Source organism: Pempheris klunzingeri, chromosome 10, assembly GCF_042242105.1.
Source record: "Pempheris klunzingeri isolate RE-2024b chromosome 10, fPemKlu1.hap1, whole genome shotgun sequence".
Classification (NCBI taxonomy): domain Eukaryota; kingdom Metazoa; phylum Chordata; class Actinopteri; order Acropomatiformes; family Pempheridae; genus Pempheris; species Pempheris klunzingeri.
In genome coordinates, this window is record NC_092021.1 from 13,950,028 (window position 1) to 13,973,401 (window position 23,374).

Here is a 23,374-nt window from a genome sequence, read left to right on the forward strand (position 1 = left end):
TCCAAGGTCTGCTCTGTTCATTTTCAACCAGTAGTGATGTCCACCTGGTCCACTGACTATGTGAGTCCTTACACACACACACACACACTCACACAAATCAATAGGGTTTAATCCAGTGGCTGTCACCTGCCCGCTAACATCCAAGGACAGTATTTCACACAACCACCTGCACACACACTCACACAAGCACAGATGCGCTTTCAGAATTGTTGACAGCGACGTTCAGGGAAGCTGCAGCAGGGATTACGACTGACAAAAAGAGATTTGTGAATGTGACTGATGCAGCGTGTCCTAGAGCCTCCTCTGGTCAGCACACTGTTCATTCTCCTTTATGAAACATTGTTAACATTGCAGTTAATAAAACTGACCGTGCCCCGCTGTCTCCCTTCCATCTCCCGTCCCTTTTTGTCTCAGAGACCCCACCCCTTGCCCACCCTCCCCTGCTGCTAGCTAGCACCAGCATGGCAGACAGTCGACAGCCAGAAGACGGTGCCCCCCAGTGGGACCCATCAGGGGGGCAGGAGCCCACGGGCACCCATGGAGCCAATGGCTACTCTTCCTCCGCCTACAGGACCTGTCAGCCTGGCGGGGCCCACATGGCCACGGCCTCCTACTCCGCCAGGGAGAACGGCTTCAATGGGGAGCTAACTGGTGCTCACGCTATAACTGCAGGTGAGACATGTTTATGATTTTCAGATCTTTCAGTTTTACTTGTCAGCAGAGGTTCACCTGGTGTCTACTCAACCTGACATTTATGGATTTCTTATAAAAATTAGTGACTGTATATTGTATAAAGGTCCAGTGGGAGCCCATCTCGGCCAGGAAAGAAAAGAAAAACAGATGAGGCCCGACTTAATAGTCATAATTTTGACTCAAAAAGGCAGAATTTTGACAGGGCACTCAGCATGCTCTAACCAGGACTCAGACTGGAGATGTTGTGGTTTATGGCTGCTGCCTTCAAACTCCAGACAAGCAGGGCACGCCTAGACACATTCTGATTTAATAATAATTATAATACTAATTGTTTTTTAGTATTTAGTATCACTTGTTTTTCTTTTCCTGGCAGAAATGGACTTCCATAGATCCATTCTGAATTTTAAAAAAAGCATCACTTAACGGTAAATGATACATATTCGAGATACATATACAAGACTAAACGCGCCACGCTTTAAGATTTATCTCCTGTGGTGCTGAGAGATGCTTATGACTGCCTCAGCGAAAAGAGGAAATGTGATGCGTCTCCAACCCGCTTATGGTGTGCATCTAAAACCGGGACAAACATGTAAATGCAAACGATAAGTGGGAGCCAGTGGATAGTCAGACTCTTAGGGAATGGGAAACACATTAATGATGTTTGCTGTTAGTTTTAAGCATTTAAGGAGAAAGAAGTCTGTGTGATTTAGTGAATAAAAATCTGATTCAGAAGCATCAGTGGCAATTTTGGGCTGCATTAAAATTATGGTGCCAGCACAAGCAGTTATATCCCTTTTGGTCAGCTAATTTTTGTTGTTAATTGTGTGTCTGGCACAATAATGACACAGAAAATCGGTTTGTCAGTGAGTTATGTGTTTCTGTAGCAGTATTACGGTTGGTGTCAGTAGTGACAAATCAGATCAGCTCATCGTATTCCCTTTGAAAGCAGTATATTCACAGTTGCACAGTTTGATAATGGAATGTCCATACCAGTGTGTGCCTGTGTTTTATTGTTTGGACTCAAGTGTGTGTCATTTGTAGCTTGTGCATGTTTGTCTGTGTGTTGTATATTTGTGTGTACACATAAATATGGGTTTCTGTGTGTTATCTTTCCCTGCATTGTAAAGCGTGTTTGTATGTGTGTGTGTGTGTGTGCTTTGACATAGACACGCTTGTGTGAGTGTAAGCTTTGTCTATGACCTTTGACAGTTGTTGTGTTATTATGTGATGTGATTATTATGTGTGTGTGTGTTTGAGTTTCTGTGCTTGATAGCGATGTGTTTGTGTCCTGTCTCCTCTTGTGCGTGGGACTGCAGCACTCTGAGTCCTCACTAGAATCGCATACTGTTATTAACAGTGCTATAATTAACACATAAAATCTGTCTCCGTACCACTCGAGCCCCCCACCCCACTCTCATCCTGGAAACAAGAACAATAATGTGCCAATGGCGTAACCATGGAAACAGCTCCCCTACAATTTACTTTGCCAGGGCTTTTGTTCTTTTCGCCTCTAGCTTGCCACAGACAAGGCCATTTAGCGTGCATGGATATGAGCCCAGTTAACCTTCCATTACCCCATTATTAGTGCTTAACTGACATCAGTTTTGAAGGCTGATAAAAGTGTTTTTGAATGTGGCTGCCCTTTGTCATTTCACCATTTTTGTGACCTAAATGCCCATTTTTAGGTATTTAGCATCATCTAGCATCTTGATCAGGTTTTCCCATAAGGGAGCAATAGAGCAGATTCCAAGAACATGTCACATTTCTCTTGTTTCAAGGTTTTTCTTTGAGGTATTTTATGTTAGTCAGATCTCTGCACTATCGTCACATCATGACGCTGGATTCACGACGCGACACCAGTCAAGCTGATTTGTGTTAGAAACTATGGAACAAAAACTTGCTGCTTAGAGATTAGAGATTATTTTTTATATAAAAACACAATTTATAGATATTTGTTTTTTTAGACTGTACAAAATCAAAAACTGTAACACTTATAACGACAATGGTGAAAAAAAAACAACCTTTACCGGTGCTTTTACACGTTGAGATTTCTACTTGTTTGTGTAATTTTCTTTCTGTTGCCCTACTATGACCACAAACAGGTGAACAAATTTTTGAGTAAATATAAAGCGTAGGCAGAAAAACACTTCTATCTTACCTGTAAATGTCAACAGTTATTACTTGTGAGTGTGCAGACTCTGATGTGGCAATCTCAGCTGATGTCTTTTATCCTTATGATAATGGTTTTTTCATGTTTTATATAACTAACAGTATTGTCCTGTGTCAGTTTTGTTGGACTTTGACTTGACAATTTGACATTATGTGCTCTGTTGATCACTCCTTCAAATGCCAGCATCACTCCAAAGTTGAACTCACAGTTTTGCCAGCAACCTTTGAACCTATTAAATATTACTAAACAAAGATTGTTCTTAAAATCACCCAGATCAGCCCTTTCTTAAAGATGGCACTTTTTTTTTTATGTCCACAGCTTTTGTCACTTACTTCAACACATTAGTCATCAATAAAAATAAGAGGCTACATTTTAGCCTGTGGGCTGACATAATTAGCATCTGCCAAGGCCTCATTTGTTCCTCTGGGTCACTATTAGTATATATGAAAAACATGAGAGCTGTAAACAACATCCTTCTAACTTCAAAGTGATGGCTTACAACTGATGTCAACAAGAAAACAGCATTATTTCCTCTGAGAGGATGAAGCCAGGGGTTAGTCTAAGTTTTAGCCCAAAATGTAAGACTGTACTTTCATCCCCATCTCACGGTCTTCATCGGAAAATGGGACTGACTAAAATATGGCATAAATCAGAAATCCTTTGAATACATCATTTGTCCCAAGAGCTTGTCCTCAGAGGCTCTGATAAGATGCTACCAGCTTGCATCAAATGTGTCTTCCAGATCAGAGATCCATATCACGAGATGAAGCAACAGGATGTCTCTCAAATCAGATTACCAACAAATATCTCCACTATCACAAGAGGTAGAGGCTGGCACAGTTCTAAAACAATGGCTAATAATGATGCACGGCAGCATAAAATGGACAAATTTTGTGAGCTGCAATACAAATGAAGACAAACTCCTCGATTCCTTCAGCTTTCACAGACAGTAATCTGTAATAATGATAATGATCAGTGAGTCAGTACATGTTTTCTACTCATCTGCGTGAAAAAAAAAAAAAAAAAATCCACTCAGCAGCTGTGTACCAAAGCTGTGTTTGTCCGCAGAGCACCTTGTCAGCACACATAAGCATTGCTCCAGAGCAGTGCAGGGCAGGGGTAAGTGGGGCAGAATGGGTGACAGAAGGGCTGATGCTGGAACTCTGTGAGCCTTGTCTCCCTGTGAAAAGCTCTTCAGACACAACAAGAACTATTGAAGCACGAAATTGTCCTCTTGACTTTCTTCCTTTGAGACGAAGTTGAAAAAGCCAGTCAGCCATGCTGGAAGTGGTCAAGAGAAAGAGATGGAGAGAGGGAGACAGAAAGAAACAAAGCGCGTCAATGGAAATAGAAGCAATGCGAAGGGTCGTTGAGCTTATTCCAGTGAGTGGCTGGCTTGCACAAATCAAGGAAGCCCTTGTGTTACATTAGAGATATTGCATGACTGATGTCTATGTTATTGAGCTGATGCAAGTAAATGGGTACAGTGCCGAGACGCCTGGGCAAGATTTTCTGTTGTTAAAGTCCCTAATCAGCCTACGTCAGTATGTTAGGGTGCTGCAGAGAGAAGATTTGACCAAATGAAGCTCTGGTGTGAAGTGTAGACAAAAACAAAAAAGGAATAAATCCAAAGTTTGAGGAAGTCAGAATCTCTGAGACTGACTGCAACTGAGGTCCACGACAGAAAGAAAAAATATTTAGCTTTTTTTGCAAAATCTTTCAGCACGTGAGCAAAAAAACGCAAAAGTTAGCACAGTGAACATTTTAATGCGGTTAAAATGTAAAAAACACATTATACGTTACACTAACCTACTTTTACCTACTAAAAGAGTACTCCAGTTTAGCATTGCCTAACATTACCTAACCCGAACACTTGTTGGCTTAAGCAGGATGAAAAGGACCAAAACTGAGGCAACAGCACCAGAGATTTCTTCCTTTTCATATCATGCATTCCTCTTTCTAACTGCCAAAAGTTTGGTTGGATATTCGGGTGTTTGGGTTTGCAACCTGAAATATATGGCACCCACTGTTCTTAGACCCTCAATTTAGTTGAGGAAACACTTTAAGAAAAGCAAACAGGAAGAGCAACACACGAGGGATAGGCTACTTCTTTCAAGATGGATAATGATGCAATAGATATTGTAAATACTGAGGAGACAAAAGTAAAAATGGAAGATTACAACATGGAGAAACACAAAGATGATATTTAGCAAATAAAATACAAACATACATTATTAAGTAAATATTAAGGGTAACACGTTTTGTAAAAGTTGTCACCTCTGAGAAGGTGTCTACAGGAATGGAGCGAGTGAGTAGAATAGAGAGAGATGGTGTCCAGATGTTTCAGAGTTACGCAGATAGACACGGACATTAATTATGTGATAATTTACAGCTTTTTAATCAATTAGAGAGACTGGCTGACAGGTCTAGCCTCACCTGGCATGAAGAGATGAACTGCAGTGATAATCAAGCAAGGGAATTAAAATGATAATATGTGACCAGGCTACATCTTAATCTCTTTTGGTATCATTATGATAAAAGATTTTCAATCATTGTCCTCTGTGTAATCATGAAAACTGTTTTTTTAAGGGACTTAAAGCTCGATTTGTTGTATCGGAGCATTACTCCTCCAGCAGAAACAGTACAGATGAAGCTCGATGTTTAAGCCTTTGTAGTTGTGTGGAACAGTGCTCAGTCCATCGCTCCGCTCAGGTCACTGAAAGGTTTTCATGAGTGATGATGCAGCACTTTCTTTTCCCATTCTCTCTTTTTCTAAACGCTATTGAGGAATATACAGTACTCCTTCATGGAGGTGGAGTGTGTATGACCTCTGTCTCATAACCAGATGTAGACCTTGATACAGTGAGTGCTGGTTGTCACGCTGAGGATTATCACAGGTATATGTGCCACTGCAGGAGAGTTAATTCATCTGAGCACTGCAAAGAGATACAGATGTGATGTTTACGGTACTAAATGCCATGACCAACGTGATAGAACAGACTAAGCATACAATAAAGACTATTTCCCTTGTGCTGTACTCGTAATAACATTTAATGAATAAAGATCTACAATCACGAAATGCTAAGTCATAATTACAAGAAAACATGAATAGATGCAACATGCTTCCTGTCAGGTGACATCTTGCGGTCATGTGTGGAACCGCACGTGGCAGCCAGTGTCGTCACTTGACATTCCTTTTTTTTGTCCTGTTGGCCATTGGCAATCATATTATCTCCCACACAGTTCAATGGTGTAATGTAATTGTGATTAAAAAAAACAGAAATTCAAAAGAAATCATGTTGTTTTTTTCAGTAAGCAAAAATCTGGGCTCTGCTAGATTGGTTTTAATGTGCAGTCATGTCACAGAGATCCCTTCTGATATAGGCGACAGACAGAGAAGCTGAAACAACTACACTGCGTTGCTGGCATCTGAATTACATTGGGACCCAAATCAGTGTCCCACCAGTCTGTTGCTATGGCAACCACTCGCTTTACAGATTTTGGTTGCCGGCTGGTATCGTACCAAACGGCACTCCTGCTCTCTCCGTGCCCTCTCAGTCCTGCTGTGAGTGTGAGTGTGTGTGTGTGTGTGTGTGTGTGTGTCTGGCTGTGTCTTGCTTTGACTCTGGGCTTCTAGTCGTGGTCTCTGCTCAGAGAGGGAGCGTTCTCAGCTTCAGTCTGCCTGTCATACAGGTAATACACGCTTTTACTTTATCGTGAGAGTGTGTCTGTGTGTATGTACACTGTTATTTTAGATTAGGAGTGTAGATACGCAGATGTGGTACGGTCTTTCTCTATATCAAAGCAGCTATTTGTGCATGTGCTTTATTGTTCTTTCAAAACCAGTGCAGACTGCTGTGTCATTTGACATCACTCCGTCAGAGAAATGCTGAGACGGCCTGACCAGGCTTGTCACTGCAAGCTAGCTTTTTGGACATGACAAGGTCATCTTTTTACAGCGCTATTGCTTTGTGAATGTGCATTTCTGTAGAAATGTTTGAATCCATGATGCCTCATTGAACCCAGTGCCCTTGGTGTTGCTTTTGCTTTAAGTGTGTGTCTGGAAGAGACTGCATTTGTTTTTACCCTCCCAAGGCATATGCAGGAAGCCTAGCAGAGGAGTAGTCAGCTAGTTTTAAATTTTAATACATGTTATATATTTTTTACAATAGACTAACTTGTGGAGAAAATAATCCTGCAAAGGTTACATTGCTTGAATTTCATCAACAATTCAAGGATAAGTATTTTTAAACCTGCGCCCTGTTTTTACATATTCTCAAAATGACTGATAGATACAAAAACTTTTGGAATTGGTCCTGTAGATCACGTCAGCTCAGAGTGCACTAAAACGGCTATAACATAATCCTTTGAGGCAATTGTGCTCGATTAAAGTATGTCTACTGAAAGTGCTTGTGTTTACAACTGACAAGCTCAGATTGTTAAAAGTGTCTGACAACATTGCTGAAAGGATCCCTACTGAGACAGACCTGTAAGATCCTTTTTTTTAAAAACAGAAATAGCTGTTATATAGCTTGGTTAACAAAAGTAGTAATATTACACAGTAGTTGCTGCTCTACCACTGTCTCGATCAGTTAGTCAGTTTGTGTTATTGTGAGGCTTTGGTGTTGTAAACACAATATTTGTGCAACACTTAATAAAACAAAAAACTAACTGATCGAGGCAGTGATAGACCAGCCTTTCATGTGTTCTGCAAGGTAAAATTACTGTTTTTGTCAATATAGTCTGGTGGGTTTGAATAGCATGACGCAACAGCTGTTTCTGGTTAAACAAAAAGGATCTTACAGGTCTATCTCTGTTGGGATCCTTTGGGTAATCTGAGCCTGTCAGTGGCAAAAACACATGTAAACATGTAAAAAAAATAAGTACTGGAGTTATCTTTTTAAAACTGAAAAAATGCTTAAAATACTAACACTACAATAGCTATAAAAAAAAAAGCAAGCCACTCTCTAAGTCTTCAGGCAAAGGCACTCATTTTAGATGTGTTGTTGTACGAAGAAAATTTAAATATTCACACAGATCTGCAGGATGGTTTGACCCCAGGTTCAAGCTTTAGGGGCTGCCTTTTGTTGCTTGATGTTACATCCAGTGATGGTTGTTTGACGTTGACACCTTTGGCTCTTCTTTCCAGTATTAGGAGAGAGGATTTTGCCTGCAAGCAGTGAATAGGTGGTACATGTTCATTGCACTTTACTATTGAAAATGGGAAATGGCTGCTTTGAGTTGGTGAGTGGGTTGTGTTAAGTGTTCCTGGAAGAAGTGTGTGTGTGCGTGTGTGTGCGTGTGTGTGTGTGCCGGCTTGTTTGTGGTGATGTGTGGGCGCTGTTAGATAGAAAAAGGTCCTGCAACAGCAGCAGTAAAAGGACCACACTGCCACCCAATCCTACATAACCACTGTTTCTATGCAAATTGAGGCTGGTTTGATTACGACTGTGTGGTACCCCCTGCAGGCCTGGTGATATTTCAACTGATCCATACAGACAAGACAGACAGACAGATGCTTAAATATAAAAACCAGTTTAGTTAGTTGTCTCTGGTTGGCTCCCAGTCTGGGGCAAAACTGAAAGACCCATTTTTTACATGAAAACAAATGTATACATCATTGTCACAGTTTTTCTTCTATCCTTAGAATTCACCTACGGTTTGATCTTGGTAAATACCAGCTTGTGCCGTCTCCTACAGCACTGTCCTCATTTAGCTCCTGCTGCCTACCAATTCCAGACAGCCAGACAGTGCTGGCAGCTGCCTTTTAAATGCTGACATTTCTAATATCATGACGAGAGTAGATTTCATATTTCTTCAATTTTCAGTATTACATTTTATTAATGTAAACTATTTGCAAGGTGAAATGGCATTTCAGTGTCACCTCTGACGGGGTTAGAGCCTTCACCTTGACTAGATAACGCCTGTCTGGGGCACCTTCGTTTCTGTCTGTATCCACCTGTATCAAATAAAGGAAAACATGCCAAACAAAATGTGGAAAGCACACACTGATGGTTTACCCAAAGTGCCCCAAAAAGTAACAATTGATACTGCAACTTTTTACACAGACCTTGGTCCAGGTTTAATTTTTAGTCTGCACTTTTTAAGGGATGCTCGGTTTCCATGGTGACACTCACAGCCGTCTCCAGCAGCTCCAGCATCCCCACAGTTATAGAAACAATTCTGGGCCCCTCATACTGGCTTTCATCTCAGGTTTTGAGGAACTGGTTCAAAAGTACAGTAATGTAAAATGGATGAAAGAGAGACTGTTTTATAAAAATATATACTTATGTGTTCAACATTGATATATCCCATGAGTTATGTGTTATTCGCATTCACACACAGTTGTTTCACAGATTGAAACCTGAAAGCTGCTCAGTACAAACACAGTGCCCTGATGTACTGGAGCCGCTGGGAATTTGCTCCACTTTTTTCCAGCCAGTCTTGGAATTGCATTATAATTCGTTAAACTTTCCAACTTTGGCCATTTCTTCTACATTATGTTTTTTAGAATAATGACCTCATGAGTGTGTTTTTGTCTATGTATGTGTGTGCATGTGTTCAGAGCAAGTGTCAGCGCGGATTGTGCAGGAAGTGACGGCAGAGGCCGTGGCGGTACTGAAAGGAGAGCAGGAAACTCAAAGGCTGCCATCAGGTAAGCCCTACACACACACACACACACACTAAGGCACTCACTTGTACGAATACTGCAGGGTAAAACTTTCTTTCTTCCATTCTTCCGTTGAGTGGTCATGGGGAGCTGGAGCCAATCCCAGCGTCTTAACATTTGGCAGGCTCAGAGACTTTACAAATGAAATGGACGTAGCGTCTGGGTCTAAATAGTGAAGCCAATGCTGAAGTGCTTTAAACGTGCATTCTTCTCCACTGGCTCCAAATAGAAGACCGATTGTATGGAAGTCTATGAGAAAATGAGCCTGTTTCTCACCTTATTTATTACTTAAGTAAACATTTTCCTTTAGTTTATGGTCTCAGTCACTAGTTTCAAATCTTCTTTAATGGAGCATGATTTAGAGTAAAATAGATGATTAAGCTAGGTAATCTGCGGCAGGTCATGCCTAAACCTAACCAATCAGAGGTGGACTCTTTACGGAATGACTCTTCACCTCTGGTTCCAAAACCAAGATGGCAACAGCCAAAATGCCAAACTCCAAGCTTCAAAACAGCAGTCCACAAACCTATGAGTGATGCCACGGTGGCTACATCTACTTTTTACATACAGTCTGAGGAAGGGAACAACTATGGGTAGTTAGGTGACACCGGTAGAACTAGTGTCATTCTGTTATTCAAAAAGTTTTTATTTTGGCTCTTCAAGCTTAATACCTGTATAGCTCCAAAATTATGTAATATATATGACCATACTGCTTGATCCCCCCCCCCCCTATCTCCCTTTGTAGTTGAGGACACCACGAATTTGCCTCCGTCTCCTCCCCCCTCACCTGCTGCGGAGCACTTTGGTCCCCTGGAACAAGGTAGGCCAAGAATGTGATTTGAGTGTTAATGAAAATATGTCTCTAATGGACAGGAGTGCGGTTTCCTTCTTCTCCATGGCTGAATCTTCTGGAATGTAGTGATCGCCAGCACATTGGGGTACTGATGTAGGTTGGCTCTGGGGGTACTCTTTAGTCCCCCCTCTCGGGACACGCCCCTCCTACAGCAGACAAACCACACATTGGTACCCGTTCAAAAAAATCTTTACATAGAGTTGCTAAAAGCAGGAACATGTTCTTCATTTTTCAGACATCCATTTCTTCTGAAATCCTGCTTCCTCCTCCTCATCGTACACAGGGAACAGATACAATGTGTATCTTCATCGTCATCACCATTAATCTCTAACAGAAAGAAGTGCACACAAGCATGACCACCTTATTACAACAAGTGCTCTCTTTTTCATCATCCTCTTCTTTCTGTTTCTGACCTCCACACATCGCTGTCTTCCCACACACTAATATGACAGCCAATTTAGGTAACCCTCCAACTTCTTGTTTTTGTCTTTTGTTAAAGTATGTCTTTAGGTTTGCATGTCTAATCATGGTGTTGTGTTCACGTCATTGTCCACTGTCAGTCTTTTTTGTATGTGTTTGACTGTGGCTAAAGGTCAGAGTTTTAGCTCTTGGAGACAAAGCTGCCCTCAAGGTAAAGCCAAAGGATTCGCTAGTGTAGACTGAAGCTTAGAAGCAGAAGTATGGTGTAAAAAAGAAATGAGCTAATGTAATAAAGCCACTGTGACCTATAGAAATGCAGTGTAGGTTATCTGAGTAATCTTGACAAAAGATAGTTGGCCTATCTGATCATCCAGCTCAAATGAGACATGAGCTTACAGCTAATTCTGTGTAAGTTTGAGTTAACTAGTTGGCTTTTTGACAATTCAAACTGAAAATACATTAAATGAAGAACAGAATTTGTTCTTTTCCTCTTTCACTTTTTAGTTTACTTTAAGCAGCACGGTGAAGTTTGTGCAGCTGCCTTTGAGAAATGGTTGTACAGTGTGGCTGAAACTTCATGCTTGGCTTTGCCTTCCTCTCTGCTCGGTCTGTGGTGGGTGAACCATGCACCAAGATTCGAGGTCAGAGGGCTCCCTGCAGAAGGTGACAGTGTTTTGTGTATTTACCAGATAGATGGTAGAGAGGTTACTTGTTGTGCTGTGTAATATATTTGTGGTTATAATAGAAAACGTAGGTAGGGCTCAAACGTTTCATGATCTTAGAGATGGTGCAAACATGACTTTTTGAACTGCACAGGGGTTTCCCCTTTGCTCTGAAATGATGGTTAGATGGTGTTGTGGACTGGATTTAGAGGTTTGTATAGGCGTAGGGGTTCATGCAGTGGTAATGGCAAAACACACACATTACTGATTGTCTCACAGCTACAACTACTGCTGTGTTAGTATTATACTTGTTGTCATAAGCGTTAAATCATTTTTTGTGTTTTATGTCTTTTACTTCAGTTTAGTCATTCATATGGGTAGCAGTTTGTTTTGATATCCTCCTCAAATGATGTAATATACTAATTTTGTTTGTCCTAGAGTGTGGCTGCCCCCCCAAAGCTTTGTCACCTTTAAGTTGCTTGTTACTGTCTCCTTGTCAGTGTCCTGTGTGTTATGTTTCTCTTGCTCTCAATCAAGTTTTGCCATCTTCTCGCATTCCCCTCTCTGGTGACTCTGTCCGTGTTTGTTGCCTTTATCTCATTTTTCACTATAAAAGCCAAAGATGTCCATCTTAAAAGGTCGATCTATCTAGGGATTTATCTAGTAAGGAACATGGATATTATTTACAATTTCCAAAAAATTCAAGGACCACAGCTGGTCCTAGTTGAACTTCTGATTTAGTACAACCTCTCATTCAATCAAATATCTCATCGCTATTAAGTCTTCATAACAGAGAAATGAAGCTAAAAACAATATAATAAATTGTTGCAGTAGTCATACTATACCATTAAGATATTATACTTCCATGACACTACATTTTAATTTCATTTTCTACACAATTAAGTTCTGCCTATCAACAGATGCCAAAAAGCTAACATTAATGCACAGAGCAAATGTATGTAGGAGCATGATTAGGAATATTTTTTCCAAAACTGTATGGCTTGGATTGAATTGTCAAGTTTAAGAAAAAAAAAAAAATCAGTGAAGTTGAAAACAATAGTTAGTTCTTTAGTGTTTTCAAAGAAAAACTAGATCTTATGTTGAATCACCTTTTAAGATGGACATTCTTTGTGTGTTCTCCATTTTGTTTTGTTGTTTTCTTCCTCCTTTTCTTCCTCTTCGCCCTCTCTTCCAGTCTGTGTGTCCAGATTTCCCTGCAGTTCTTCTCCTTGTGTCTGTCTTGTTTGTAGATGTAGGGGATGAGGAGGAGGCAGGGCCTCTCCGCCGCTTCCAAAATTCTCGGGAGAGGTGCAAGTTCCTCGCCCCCTCCATCTCAGTTTCGGTGCCTGAGGACGACCCCTACCACTCCGACGAGGAGTACTATGAGCACCCATTGTTCAGCCCAGAGTGGACGCACTCGGGCTCTCGCCCCACAGGGCAGGCCGTGGCCTTTAGACAGATTGAAGGTGAACCACGCATGGTTCCTCTTTGCCGTTTCCCCCCCCTCCATTCCTCTCTCTCTCTCTCACTCTGTTTCTCTCCTTTCTCTTTTTAACACCAATTTCCTCTCCCTCTTCTGTGATTTGACCTCCTCCCTCCATCCCTTCCGTCTCTTCGTCCGTCAGTTTGTTTCCTCGTCCGTCAGTTCGTCTCTTCGCCTGTCTTTGTGTGTGTTTGTGTGTCCTTGTGATGTTTGTTCGCTCAAAATCTGAGCAGTTTCATATTTGTTTATCAGTCATATTTCTTTTTTTCATTTATTTCACCCGAAGCCATTGCTACCTGTGGTTGCTATGCCGTTAAGTCTAACACATAGCAGTGAGTTCTGTTAAGTAGGACAGTGTTATAATTGTGCGTCACTCAGCAGACATAATACATTACAATCAGTAAAACCACATGGCCACCAAGGTTTACTTTTGGGACACAAGTTAAGGTCTCTCATGAATATCTCAGCGATACTGGGCACGACTGATGACCTCCATGTGCAAATTTCAATCAATTATATCCCCAGGCTGTGTTTTGATGCATTCCTCAAGATGGCCCCTCACACCTTTAATTATCCTGTGCCATGTACACTGATCCTAAACTACTCTCACACACTTACTGTGGCAACAAGAAACACTTCCAGCTCCGTACATTGCAAAAACCTACACCTACCTTCCACTTTTATTGTGTGTAAAAGTAAAATAGAGGCAGTTTGTTTTACAAAATGTCTGCCCAAATACACACCCCAAAGTACACCCTGACAGAACTCCTCTAATACTTTTCCCCATATCAGCATGTCTAAGCTAGACTAACACAATTCATGCCATTAATATCTTAGAGACTTGTAATGCAAGAAAAGTATTGCTTAAACTCTAAATTGCTATATCTGTCCCTTTACTTTATCTAAATGTATGTATTCCTTCGATAAACACACAACATTGAAGTAACAAGTACTTTACTGTAAAACTATAGCAATGTTACATGCAGCAACATTCAGCAAAGCTGCTTGTAGAATTTGTGTAACCAACGCAAAATGTTATGCAGCAATGAACAAAGCCGCGCGCTACCACATTGACCATTACACAGTATGAATCCAGTCCGGGCAGCGTTGTGAATCTGCACAGGACTAGAGCTCTTCATAGTCGTCTTTTCTAAAGAGCCAGGGATTTCAGAAGTGCTCTGAATATAAGTGCTTCTAAAATAAAGCAATGTTAGGCCATGAATTGTTGCTACTTCATTTATGTATCCATTTTCTTTGAAAAGCGTCAGTCATCAATGATGTTAGGTCAGTCTGGGTTACAGACATGGTGTGTGCGTGAGACACGGATCCTTGATTATACTGCATACTGAAAAAAAGATGGATATTGAGAAATGTTAAATAAATCCCATTCATGCTTATGACCTTTATAATTTCCTTGTATTCTGGGTACACCAAGCACCCACAGTAGAATACCATATAAACAGAATGAAAACCCCGCACACATAACACTCTGTACTGTATGTGTAACGTACCTTTATGTGTGAACAGGCATCCACTTTAGGTCATCTTTTCCCAGAGCTGAAAGTGTCCCATCATAAGTTGTGTTCTCACATAACCCAAGTCTGTGTTGCCTGTAGTCTTAATGTGTCCCCCTCTCACCCTGTTTTTGAGAAGAAGAGACCATGGAGGCTCTTACAGCTGAATACGAGGAGGAGGTGGAAGAGGAGGATGAGGAGGAGGATGAGGAGGAGGAGAGTGCAGAGGCAGCAGAATCCGAGGCAGCTCTTGATGAGCAGCAGTGGAGCGGGGAAGAGCCTGAACTGGACAGCCCCCAAGCTGAGCCCTTAGAGCAGGCAGAGGCCATAGACGAGGCCCAGGAGCTAGACCTGGAGCCGGCTGAAGCAGCTAGTGGTGCTGCAGAAAGAGAGGAGGAGGAAGCAGAGGGTGAGGAGAGCCCTGAGACAGGTGTGTCCTGCCCTCTGCTCTCCCTGCCTGCATGTTACTGCATTGTCCACTGTATAGAAATGCCAGATGTGCCAAAAGAAGCCCATAAGCATTAAAATTCAGGTGGAATGGCAAATAATCCTCCCTGCGCTCTGCTGTGGCTGCAAGGCAACACAGGCTTGTCGGTGAAAAGAGTCATATTCTTTTAACTTAATCTGGTTTTATTGTGTGCTATCTCTGCGCTTGTATTTTCTTTTTTGTGCTGTGGTTTTCCGGGCCGGCCGTTTCGTATTGGTGTGATGGAGTGAAGTATTGCTGAACCTAACAGTGCTTTGTTTCACCGGCTATAAGCTTACAGGTTTCTCACTATGTTTAATGTGGCTTGGTGCTGGTATGCCAGTGCTACACACTTTTTTGTATCATTGTCGTAATTCTGTGTACAGAATTTTGCAGGGGATTTTGTGTTGGCTGTCTCATGTTAAGTGTGGTACAGTTGTCTCATCAAATGCATTATTTATCAGTAAGAAATTCCAGTTCATTTTTTTTTTTTTTTTGTATGTTCGTTTTTGTCACCGTTAGTGACAGTGAATGGCATTTCTCCGTCATTTATCAGTATATATATATATATATAATATATGATATATTCCGTATTTATGCTAATATTCTTTGTCATTATTAAGAGCCAAAACTCATTTGATGTTAATGAAACTATGTGAGCACTTATAGATTTGATTTCACTGATTTAAAATTCTCATAACATTTCATTGTACTTACAAAGAATGACAGAAATGCTATTCTTTTTGTAGCTGATGTTTTGAAGAGTCGCATGGATATCATCCCATCTATTATTTCTTGTTTCCCATAAATCAGCATCACAGTTGCCTCATGCCGGTTCCGTCACATACCATGCCATATTCTCATCCATCTGTGACTTGGTGGACGTCATAATCTCGCCGTACTTCTTCAGTGATGGCCGTATCATTGTGCTGTAAGTTTCTGAGGAGAGCTTTGCCTGCTTCTGTGAGAACGGCTTTCCCAGTTCCTGGCTTAATGAATATCTCACTTGCAGCATGCCAAAGCAATACTTTCCTATGTGATTCAAAACAGCCAACTTATAGATGTCCTTTCAGCTTTGAAGATGGACTCAGACAAGCAGGGCAGTGAGAAAAGTGGTTCCATGAGCCCAGACAGCATTGGATCGGAGAAACGCCCAGAGGAGTTTTTTGAGCCCCAGATCCAAGGATTCTTTGCTGGCGAGCGAGTTGTACCAGAGAGCCCCACCATGGATATGCCATCCTTTGTACCTCAGAATGTTCAAAACCAAGCCAAAGAATCTGCCAGATCCCTCACACTTCAGCCTACATATGGTGAGCCGATCACAGTGTCAGAAAAACAGCCATCAGTGGAGGTGGTGGAGTTCAGCAGCATCTCTGCTCCCTCTGATTTCTCTTCAATGGGAGACAAGGTTCAAGGAGAAGACTCAACAAGAGACGCAAGAGATAGATCTGGCATGTCAGCATATTTTGAAACATCAGCCATGGTGGTTGATGAGGCTCCCCAATGTAAGGGTGAAGGTTATTATGAACTGAGCAGAGCTGGTGAAGAGAAGAGTACAGTGGATTTCAAGCCTCAGGAGATCAGTTATAGCACACTAGCTGAAGCCCAGGATAAACCGGAAACTAAAACAAGTACAAAAGAAGACGCTAAAGTGTTCACAGTTCCTGACAGGAGTAATGAATGCAGGCTTTCTCCAGGGAAACTGGCCTTAGAGCAGAGGAGTTACTCACTTAACATCACCATTGGAGCAATGGATCAAAGTGGCCAAGCCAGACCAAGGAACTTCTCCCCACTGGCCACAGATATTATGTCATACACTAGTGGAAGTCTAGATGAGTCAGCAGACTACCTCCCAGTCACTACACCCTCTGTGGAGAAGCCACCATCCATCCCTCCCCTGATCCTGGAGACTGCAGCTTCTATCACTTCAGATTCTTCATCTCCTCCCAGGACCACTGAACCAATTTCAAAACCCAGTCCTGAGCCGGAGTCGCCAGAATCACCACAGCCCCTTAAGGGCACCTATAAAAATGGCACAGTGATGGCACAAGACTTGCCTGAGATGCTCGACCTTGCTGGCACCCGTTCCAGACTGGCATCAGAAAACACTGACCCAGAAATCGTCCGGAGAAAGTCAATTCAAGCTGATGTTCCTGCCTTCACTGATGACCCACTGGCTAGCCTAGTTTCAGGGGAACAGAGTCCTGGGGCCAGAAAGAGTGAAAGCCAGTTGGAAGAGATGGGCTACTGCGTCTTCAGTGAATATTCAGGGCCCATGCCATCCCCTGCAGATGTGTTCAGCCCGACAGACACTTCTGCACAAATCTTCACCCCTTCCGTCCTGGAGGAAAAAGTTGCTGAGCAGGCTAGGAAATTAGCAGTCAGGGACACATCTGAGGACAAGAGCCAGCCATCAGGAGATTCTGATGTCACTGAAGAGGATGACCAGAAGCAAGTAGAAAGGAAAGATTCTGCTGAAGAAAAGGGCAAGGAGGTTGCAGATGACCAGCTGAGTAAATCTGTGAGCGAGGCGCCGCCTGCTCAGCCGTGTGAGTCGTTTGTGACACCAACAGTTACTGTGACTTTAGAAGAAGGCGGTAGATCAGCGAGTGAGACTGAACGACAAGCTAGTGGCGAAGGTTCAGCCTCAGAAACCGAGATTGCAGACTACGAGAGGCAGATCCGCAAATTGGAGATGGAGGACAGGCCTCTCAGTTTGGAGGAGGAGAGAGAACTACGGGAGCTGCGGGAGAAGGTGAAGCTGGTCCACCAGGAGGCCTATGAGGAAGTGGATGCTGAAGATGTGTACCAGTTGACCGGCGTGGCCAAGGACCGAATTGCCAGACCTGTCAAAACGTCACCTACTTCGTCAGTGGAGAGCAACATTGATGACGACAAGCTTCTCTCACCAGTGCTCTCACCCTCCAAGCTTAAACAAAGAGAAGTTTATGGTTCCCCCAAAAGAACAGCTTCACCAGTGTTAGGAATAAACAGAGAGGAGAAAGAGAGAGAGGAGTCAGAAAGAAAAATGAGGGAAGAGCAAGAAAAGGAAGCAGCTGAGAAGAAAATGAAAGAAGAGGCAGAGAGGAAAATCATGGAAGAGGCAGTAAAGAAAGAAAAGGAAATGAAAGAGAGAGAGGAGAGGGAGAGGAGAGAGAAAGAAGAAAGAGAGAAAGAAGAGGCTGAGAGAATACTGCAGCAAGAAAAAGAAAGGAAGGAGAAAGAACAGAAAGAGCAGGAGATGAAAGAAAAGAAAGAGAAAGAGGAGAGAGAGAGGAAAGAGAAAGAAGAGACAGAGAGAAAAGAGAAAGAAGAGAGAGAAAAGAAAGAAAGAGAAGAGAGGGATAAACTGGAGCAAGAGGAGAGAGAAAGAAAAGAAAGAGAGGAAAAAGAAAGAATAGAGAAAGAGCTGAAAGAGAAGGAAGAAAAAGAAAAGGTAGAGAAGGAACTGAAAGAGAAGGAGGAGAAAGAGAAGATAGAAAGGGAACTGAAAGAGAAGGAAGAGAGAGAGAAAGTGGCTGAAATGGACAAAAATATTGCAGCCAAGCCTGACGAGATATCAAGGGAACCCCAGGAAAAAGCAGCTGTGCAGCCTGTAGAGAAAGAAGCTGAAAAGCCTTTGGAGAAGGAGCAAGAGGAAGGTGAGGAAGACGCGTTAGAGAAAGCAGGGGCTGCAGCAGTAAAGGACATCCCAGAGACTCGTGCTGCCATAGAATCAGTAGTGACAGTCGAAGACGATTTTATCACTGTGGTCCAGACCATCGATGAGGCAGAGGAGCCGGGCCACAGCGTTCGTTTCTCAGCTCCACCTGAGGCTGACGCTCTTTGTGTCGATGACCAGAAAGATGAGGAAGAAGAGGAGTCTGTGGAGTTGGCCCAAGAAGCAGAAATGGAGGCTGCCAGTCTAGAGGAGGTGGGTGACATTCCTGAGACCCCTGCCTCCCCAGAGAAGGAGGCTCAGACCGTAGAAACCGAAGAGCCAACAGAAAGCTACGATAGAGATGAAACCACAATGGACGACTCCATCCTGGACAGCTCCTGGGTTGACACGCAAGGTGAGATCTCTTAAATGGTTTGTACCTTCATATTGATATTTTTTCCCATTCCCATTTTTGTCTTTTGATTCAAATAAACACATTTTGACACTGTCTTATATTTGCCATGGCCTATTTTGCCACACAGCAGATGACGATAAGAGTATGGCAACAGAGCAGATCGAGCCTTTGCCCAAGATGCCCAGCCCTGTCGACAAGCCCGCTGTGGTCCAGAACAAGCAGACACACCAGAAGAAGACAGAGAAACAGGAAAAGCCAGTCAAACCAAAGGCCAAGGGAGGGCGGACTAAAGGCCGAATTTCCACACCAGAGCGCAAACCCGTCCGCAAAGAACCTGTCTACATCCCCAGAGAGGAAGTCAAGAAGAAAAAAGGTTCTCATGATTTTGTTTGCCTTGTGGTTTCTTAAACTGTATTCATAATTGAAGTAGTTGTTATTTGTGAATATCATAGATAGTCATAGATTATCATCATGCTGTATATCGGTATGTGTCTTTGCCACAGAATAATTATTATTATTCACATTTCTTTGTCCTGTCCGTTAAGTAAAGCTGTGGTTGCACATCTTCTTGTGACTAAGGAGGAGTTTCTGCTGCTAGGGTTTATGGTGAATTTGTATCCTATAGAATTTCATACTTTATCATTGTCTGTGCAAATTAATTTGTCTCTACTTTTGTCAATGGCCCTGTTTCCTGTGATGATGCAGCCGTGATAAGAAAGGCTGAGTTTACCAAAAAAATGGAGACTCAGTCTCAATCCCCATCCAAGAGAAGTGTGATGAAACCAGCCGTCCGCCAGACCCGCCCCACCCAGCACCACTCCTGTCCTAGAAGGAGACCCACAGGTGACACATTGCCGTGGTCTGTCACACAAGTGTTGCTTTCTGCAGGAGAGCCCACCACAACATCGCTTCCCGCTATGTCTTGCCTCCACCGTCAGCCTCAGTTTGGTTTTGCATCCATTTTGCTCTCTGGGTTACAGCAGTTTGCTTTTGTCATTTGTCTTTCTTTTTTGAGTTTGATCATAATAAAAATTGACTTCCATACATGTTTCATTTGGCTTCATTTGTTCAATGGCTTCATTTTTGAAATTCCTGTTTTTGTTGTTTTGCACATTTTCTCTTTGTTCTTTGAAGAGCAATTTAACACCAGTCTGAAACCACTGTTCATTACCTTCCTGTGGTTGAAAGCTCGTGATTTCAGGATTCACTGAACACTTTCTAAGTACTTTTACATCACTACATCAAGCAAGCAAAAACAAGGTTTTCAGCTGGTGTTAACTTAATCTTTAAATGCATCTTTCCTTGTTGTTACCATTTCTAGCCAACTATTTTTATGTTCTCTGTGAGCTGTTGTTTGTCTGATCCTTTGTCACATTAGTATACTGATATACTGTTATAATATATTTATCCAAAATATTGTAGAGGTTGTCTGAAAATAAAAGGCAATCGCTTGGTGTGAAAACCCTATAAAACTTTCCTGACCTCTCTGGTCTTTTTTTAAGATTTACAATACACATCCACTCAAGCTTTTCCAACCTATGGTTGCTAGGCAACTAGTCATCCATGGTTTTGTTCTATGGCCCTGATACTATATAGACTCTGTAATGCTGCTCTCTCCCAGAGGCAGTTTGCATTTCATTTTCCCCTGGCGGACTGAATTCTATGTCACTGATGATGAAAGCTCACTATACTGCTGCATTGCCCCAATTAGATTATATTCTCAGGGTTGCCTTACATAATACAAAACCCCTTCATTCTGTGTGATATCTTGCCAAATCTTTGCAGAACAGAGCTCTCAAGGGGGCAGAAACCTGCTCCCACAGAACATATGATTTGTCACATAGTTTACCATGCCAGATTTGGGGATACAAAGTCTTATTTTAGTATTTCTGTGAGACATTTAAAATGTTCTCTCCCTCTGCTGTGTATGAAGGTTAAAATGTGTATTCTGTCTGTGTGTTCTAATATTGCTGTAATGCCGTTTCTGTCTTTCTCTCAGAGGCGCTATCAGACAATCGCCAGCCTCTCAGTGTTGCCAGACAGTCTCGTGACAGAGCATCGGTGAGTATATTCCACCAGCCCAACAAGGGCATGAACATTGGCACCAAAACCACTCAGAGAAACACCATATCGAAGCGTAACTAGCAAACAGCCTGAATAACTAATGTGGGTTTGCAGTAGAGTAACTGAGTAAACGTCAATCAGGACAAACTGACACAAAAGATGGAAAACAAGACTTTCTCCTAAGCAGCAGGGACTAATTGCTCCGTCTCTAGAAAACTGGACTCTCCATCATCAGGTCTGCCATCACATATTTTTGGTGTCCTTTGGTAGAAAGAGTCTCAGAACAGAAAGGTTGTTAAACGTGAGCATGATGTGCTCAGGTTACTGATATTCTATGAAAGCACGTGATTAATGTATAATTTAGTCAAAACAGATTTATAACCTTTACCTCTCGCTACCAATAGAGAACTAATAAACAAGTTGTCGTGTGCATCTTTAATACAGACATTGAAACAATAAACGGCACATTAATTAAGCAGAAGCAACCTAATCATCTCTCAGATAAACACATTACTGACAGTGTGTTGTCTGCCCTCTGTCTATCAAAGCCCTAATCCCTGCATGAAAAACATTGCATTGCATTTCCATATTAAGACCACTGTTAGTTTTCTTTTGTATTTAATGAAAACATATTTATGTTGGTTGCTTTTTGTAAAATGTTTGGTATTGTTGCCTTGTTTAATGGGCTTTTGCACAAGTAGACAAGACAGATCCATTTAGAGCTTTCTTTTTTTTTTTACTAAGTGGGTGTTGAATTACCCTGTGACATTTCTCCAGTGACTGTGGTCGTGACTCCATTTTACTCCTCCACCATGGTAATGGCATTTATTGTGTCGAAAATAACAGTTTCTGCATTTCTTAAATGTCATGTCATTACATCACACTGAAAGTGTATTCTCTCCCTTTAAGCCCACATTATATTCCACTCTTGATTTACATTTTTTGTTACTTTCTGCAGTGTAACATGAAATCTTGCATGTTGAACAATATTCCTCACATTCATCTTATTCTTGATCTCAGACATTTATTTTATTTCTTACTGACATGCTCTCAGAAGTCTGCATGGGTAGCTGTTGTGATTGGCTACGATTAAGTGCTAAACACACAAGATGCTTATAACTCACACCTCATTCCACCCACAAAGTGGAGTGCATCTTGTAGGCCGATAATGCATGTGAAAGCACTGACCTGTCTTTTGTCACCCTGTGCCCTGTATTTTGGTGTCATGCCACCCACTCACGGGGCGTCATCGTTGTACCATCTCAGTGCCATGCCCATCGTTTGCCACTAAGAAAGATCCCCACCTCCATATCCAGAGTGGCTGCCTCCTTAGATAGACCTCGCCCATCCACAGCAGAGCCTAAAGGCTCTTCACTATTACACAGAGCCATAGTCAAGGTAGGTGAACGTTAGAGCAGCGCTGTAGCTGCAGGAGCTCTGGAAAAAACCAACATATAAACAAACTTAATTAGTTTCAAAATAAATAACAGCCCCATTAGCCTAAGGATCTACTTCTTGTCTTTGGTGTTTGTTCCCAACAGGATGGTGGGTCATGGAGCCCTGACAAGAGGTCATCTCTGCCGCGGCATGCCTCGATCCTGAGTCGCCGCGGATACCATGACCACGAGGAGAGCTCCACCTCTATCACCAGCTCCGGCTCCACGGCTCCTCGCAGACCCACATGTAGGCTGCAGCTCCTCTAACGAACTGACATCACAAAGTATTGGTGTTTTAGTGGTATTAGTCTACAACCAATATCAAGCTCTATTAACCTCCAGTGTGAGCCCAAACAAGTTGATTCAACCAGTATGTTTTATGGAAGCAGCTACTATTCTACTAACATTTCAACCGAAAAACAATGTTTTTTTTTTTTTTTTTAGCTTTTAACAACGTACTGTATGCCATGTCTTTTGCCTCTTGTAGCGTTTCGCACAGAAATGAGGGCAGAGCACAGGACAGGACGAGCCCCTAGTATGACAGGTAAAAGGGAGTCTTTATACTTTCTGCCATTATAATAGGGAAAACGATTCATTGTACGATTTCTGTATTGGATAAGATTAAATTGTACAAGTTTACTTAATCAACTAGTAACTTGGTATATATGGATAAGATATTTTAATAGGAGATTTGAAATAGTTAATTTTTCATTGATTTCACTGATAAGTTCTTGATACAAAATATCTTGTGATCTGAAAAGCGTTTAAAATCTCTACAGGAATCTTTGACTCTTTCATACCGATCAGCAGTCCTATCAACTTTCAACTTAACAGATTTACAGTACAGGCAAAGGCAGTTCTGTGTTATCAAGTAGTTAGTATCATTCT

The 23,374-nt window shown here is 42.0% G+C and overlaps 1 protein-coding gene across 1 annotated transcript in view; it reads left to right on the top strand.

Moving 5' to 3' along the window:
* The first annotated feature begins 461 nt into the window (after positions 1 to 461).
* Positions 462 to 23,374, top strand: part of map2 (microtubule-associated protein 2) — a 35,363-nt gene continuing 12,450 nt past the window's right edge. The window contains exons 1-11 of the mRNA XM_070837904.1: positions 462 to 672; positions 9,429 to 9,518; positions 10,279 to 10,353; positions 12,719 to 12,934; positions 14,605 to 14,895; positions 16,005 to 18,986; positions 19,117 to 19,359; positions 19,692 to 19,829; positions 20,986 to 21,047; positions 22,592 to 22,733; positions 22,974 to 23,030. Coding sequence (XP_070694005.1) covers positions 462 to 672; positions 9,429 to 9,518; positions 10,279 to 10,353; positions 12,719 to 12,934; positions 14,605 to 14,895; positions 16,005 to 18,986; positions 19,117 to 19,359; positions 19,692 to 19,829; positions 20,986 to 21,047; positions 22,592 to 22,733; positions 22,974 to 23,030 — 4,507 coding nt within the window. The remainder of the gene's footprint in view (positions 673 to 9,428; positions 9,519 to 10,278; positions 10,354 to 12,718; positions 12,935 to 14,604; positions 14,896 to 16,004; positions 18,987 to 19,116; positions 19,360 to 19,691; positions 19,830 to 20,985; positions 21,048 to 22,591; positions 22,734 to 22,973; positions 23,031 to 23,374) is intronic.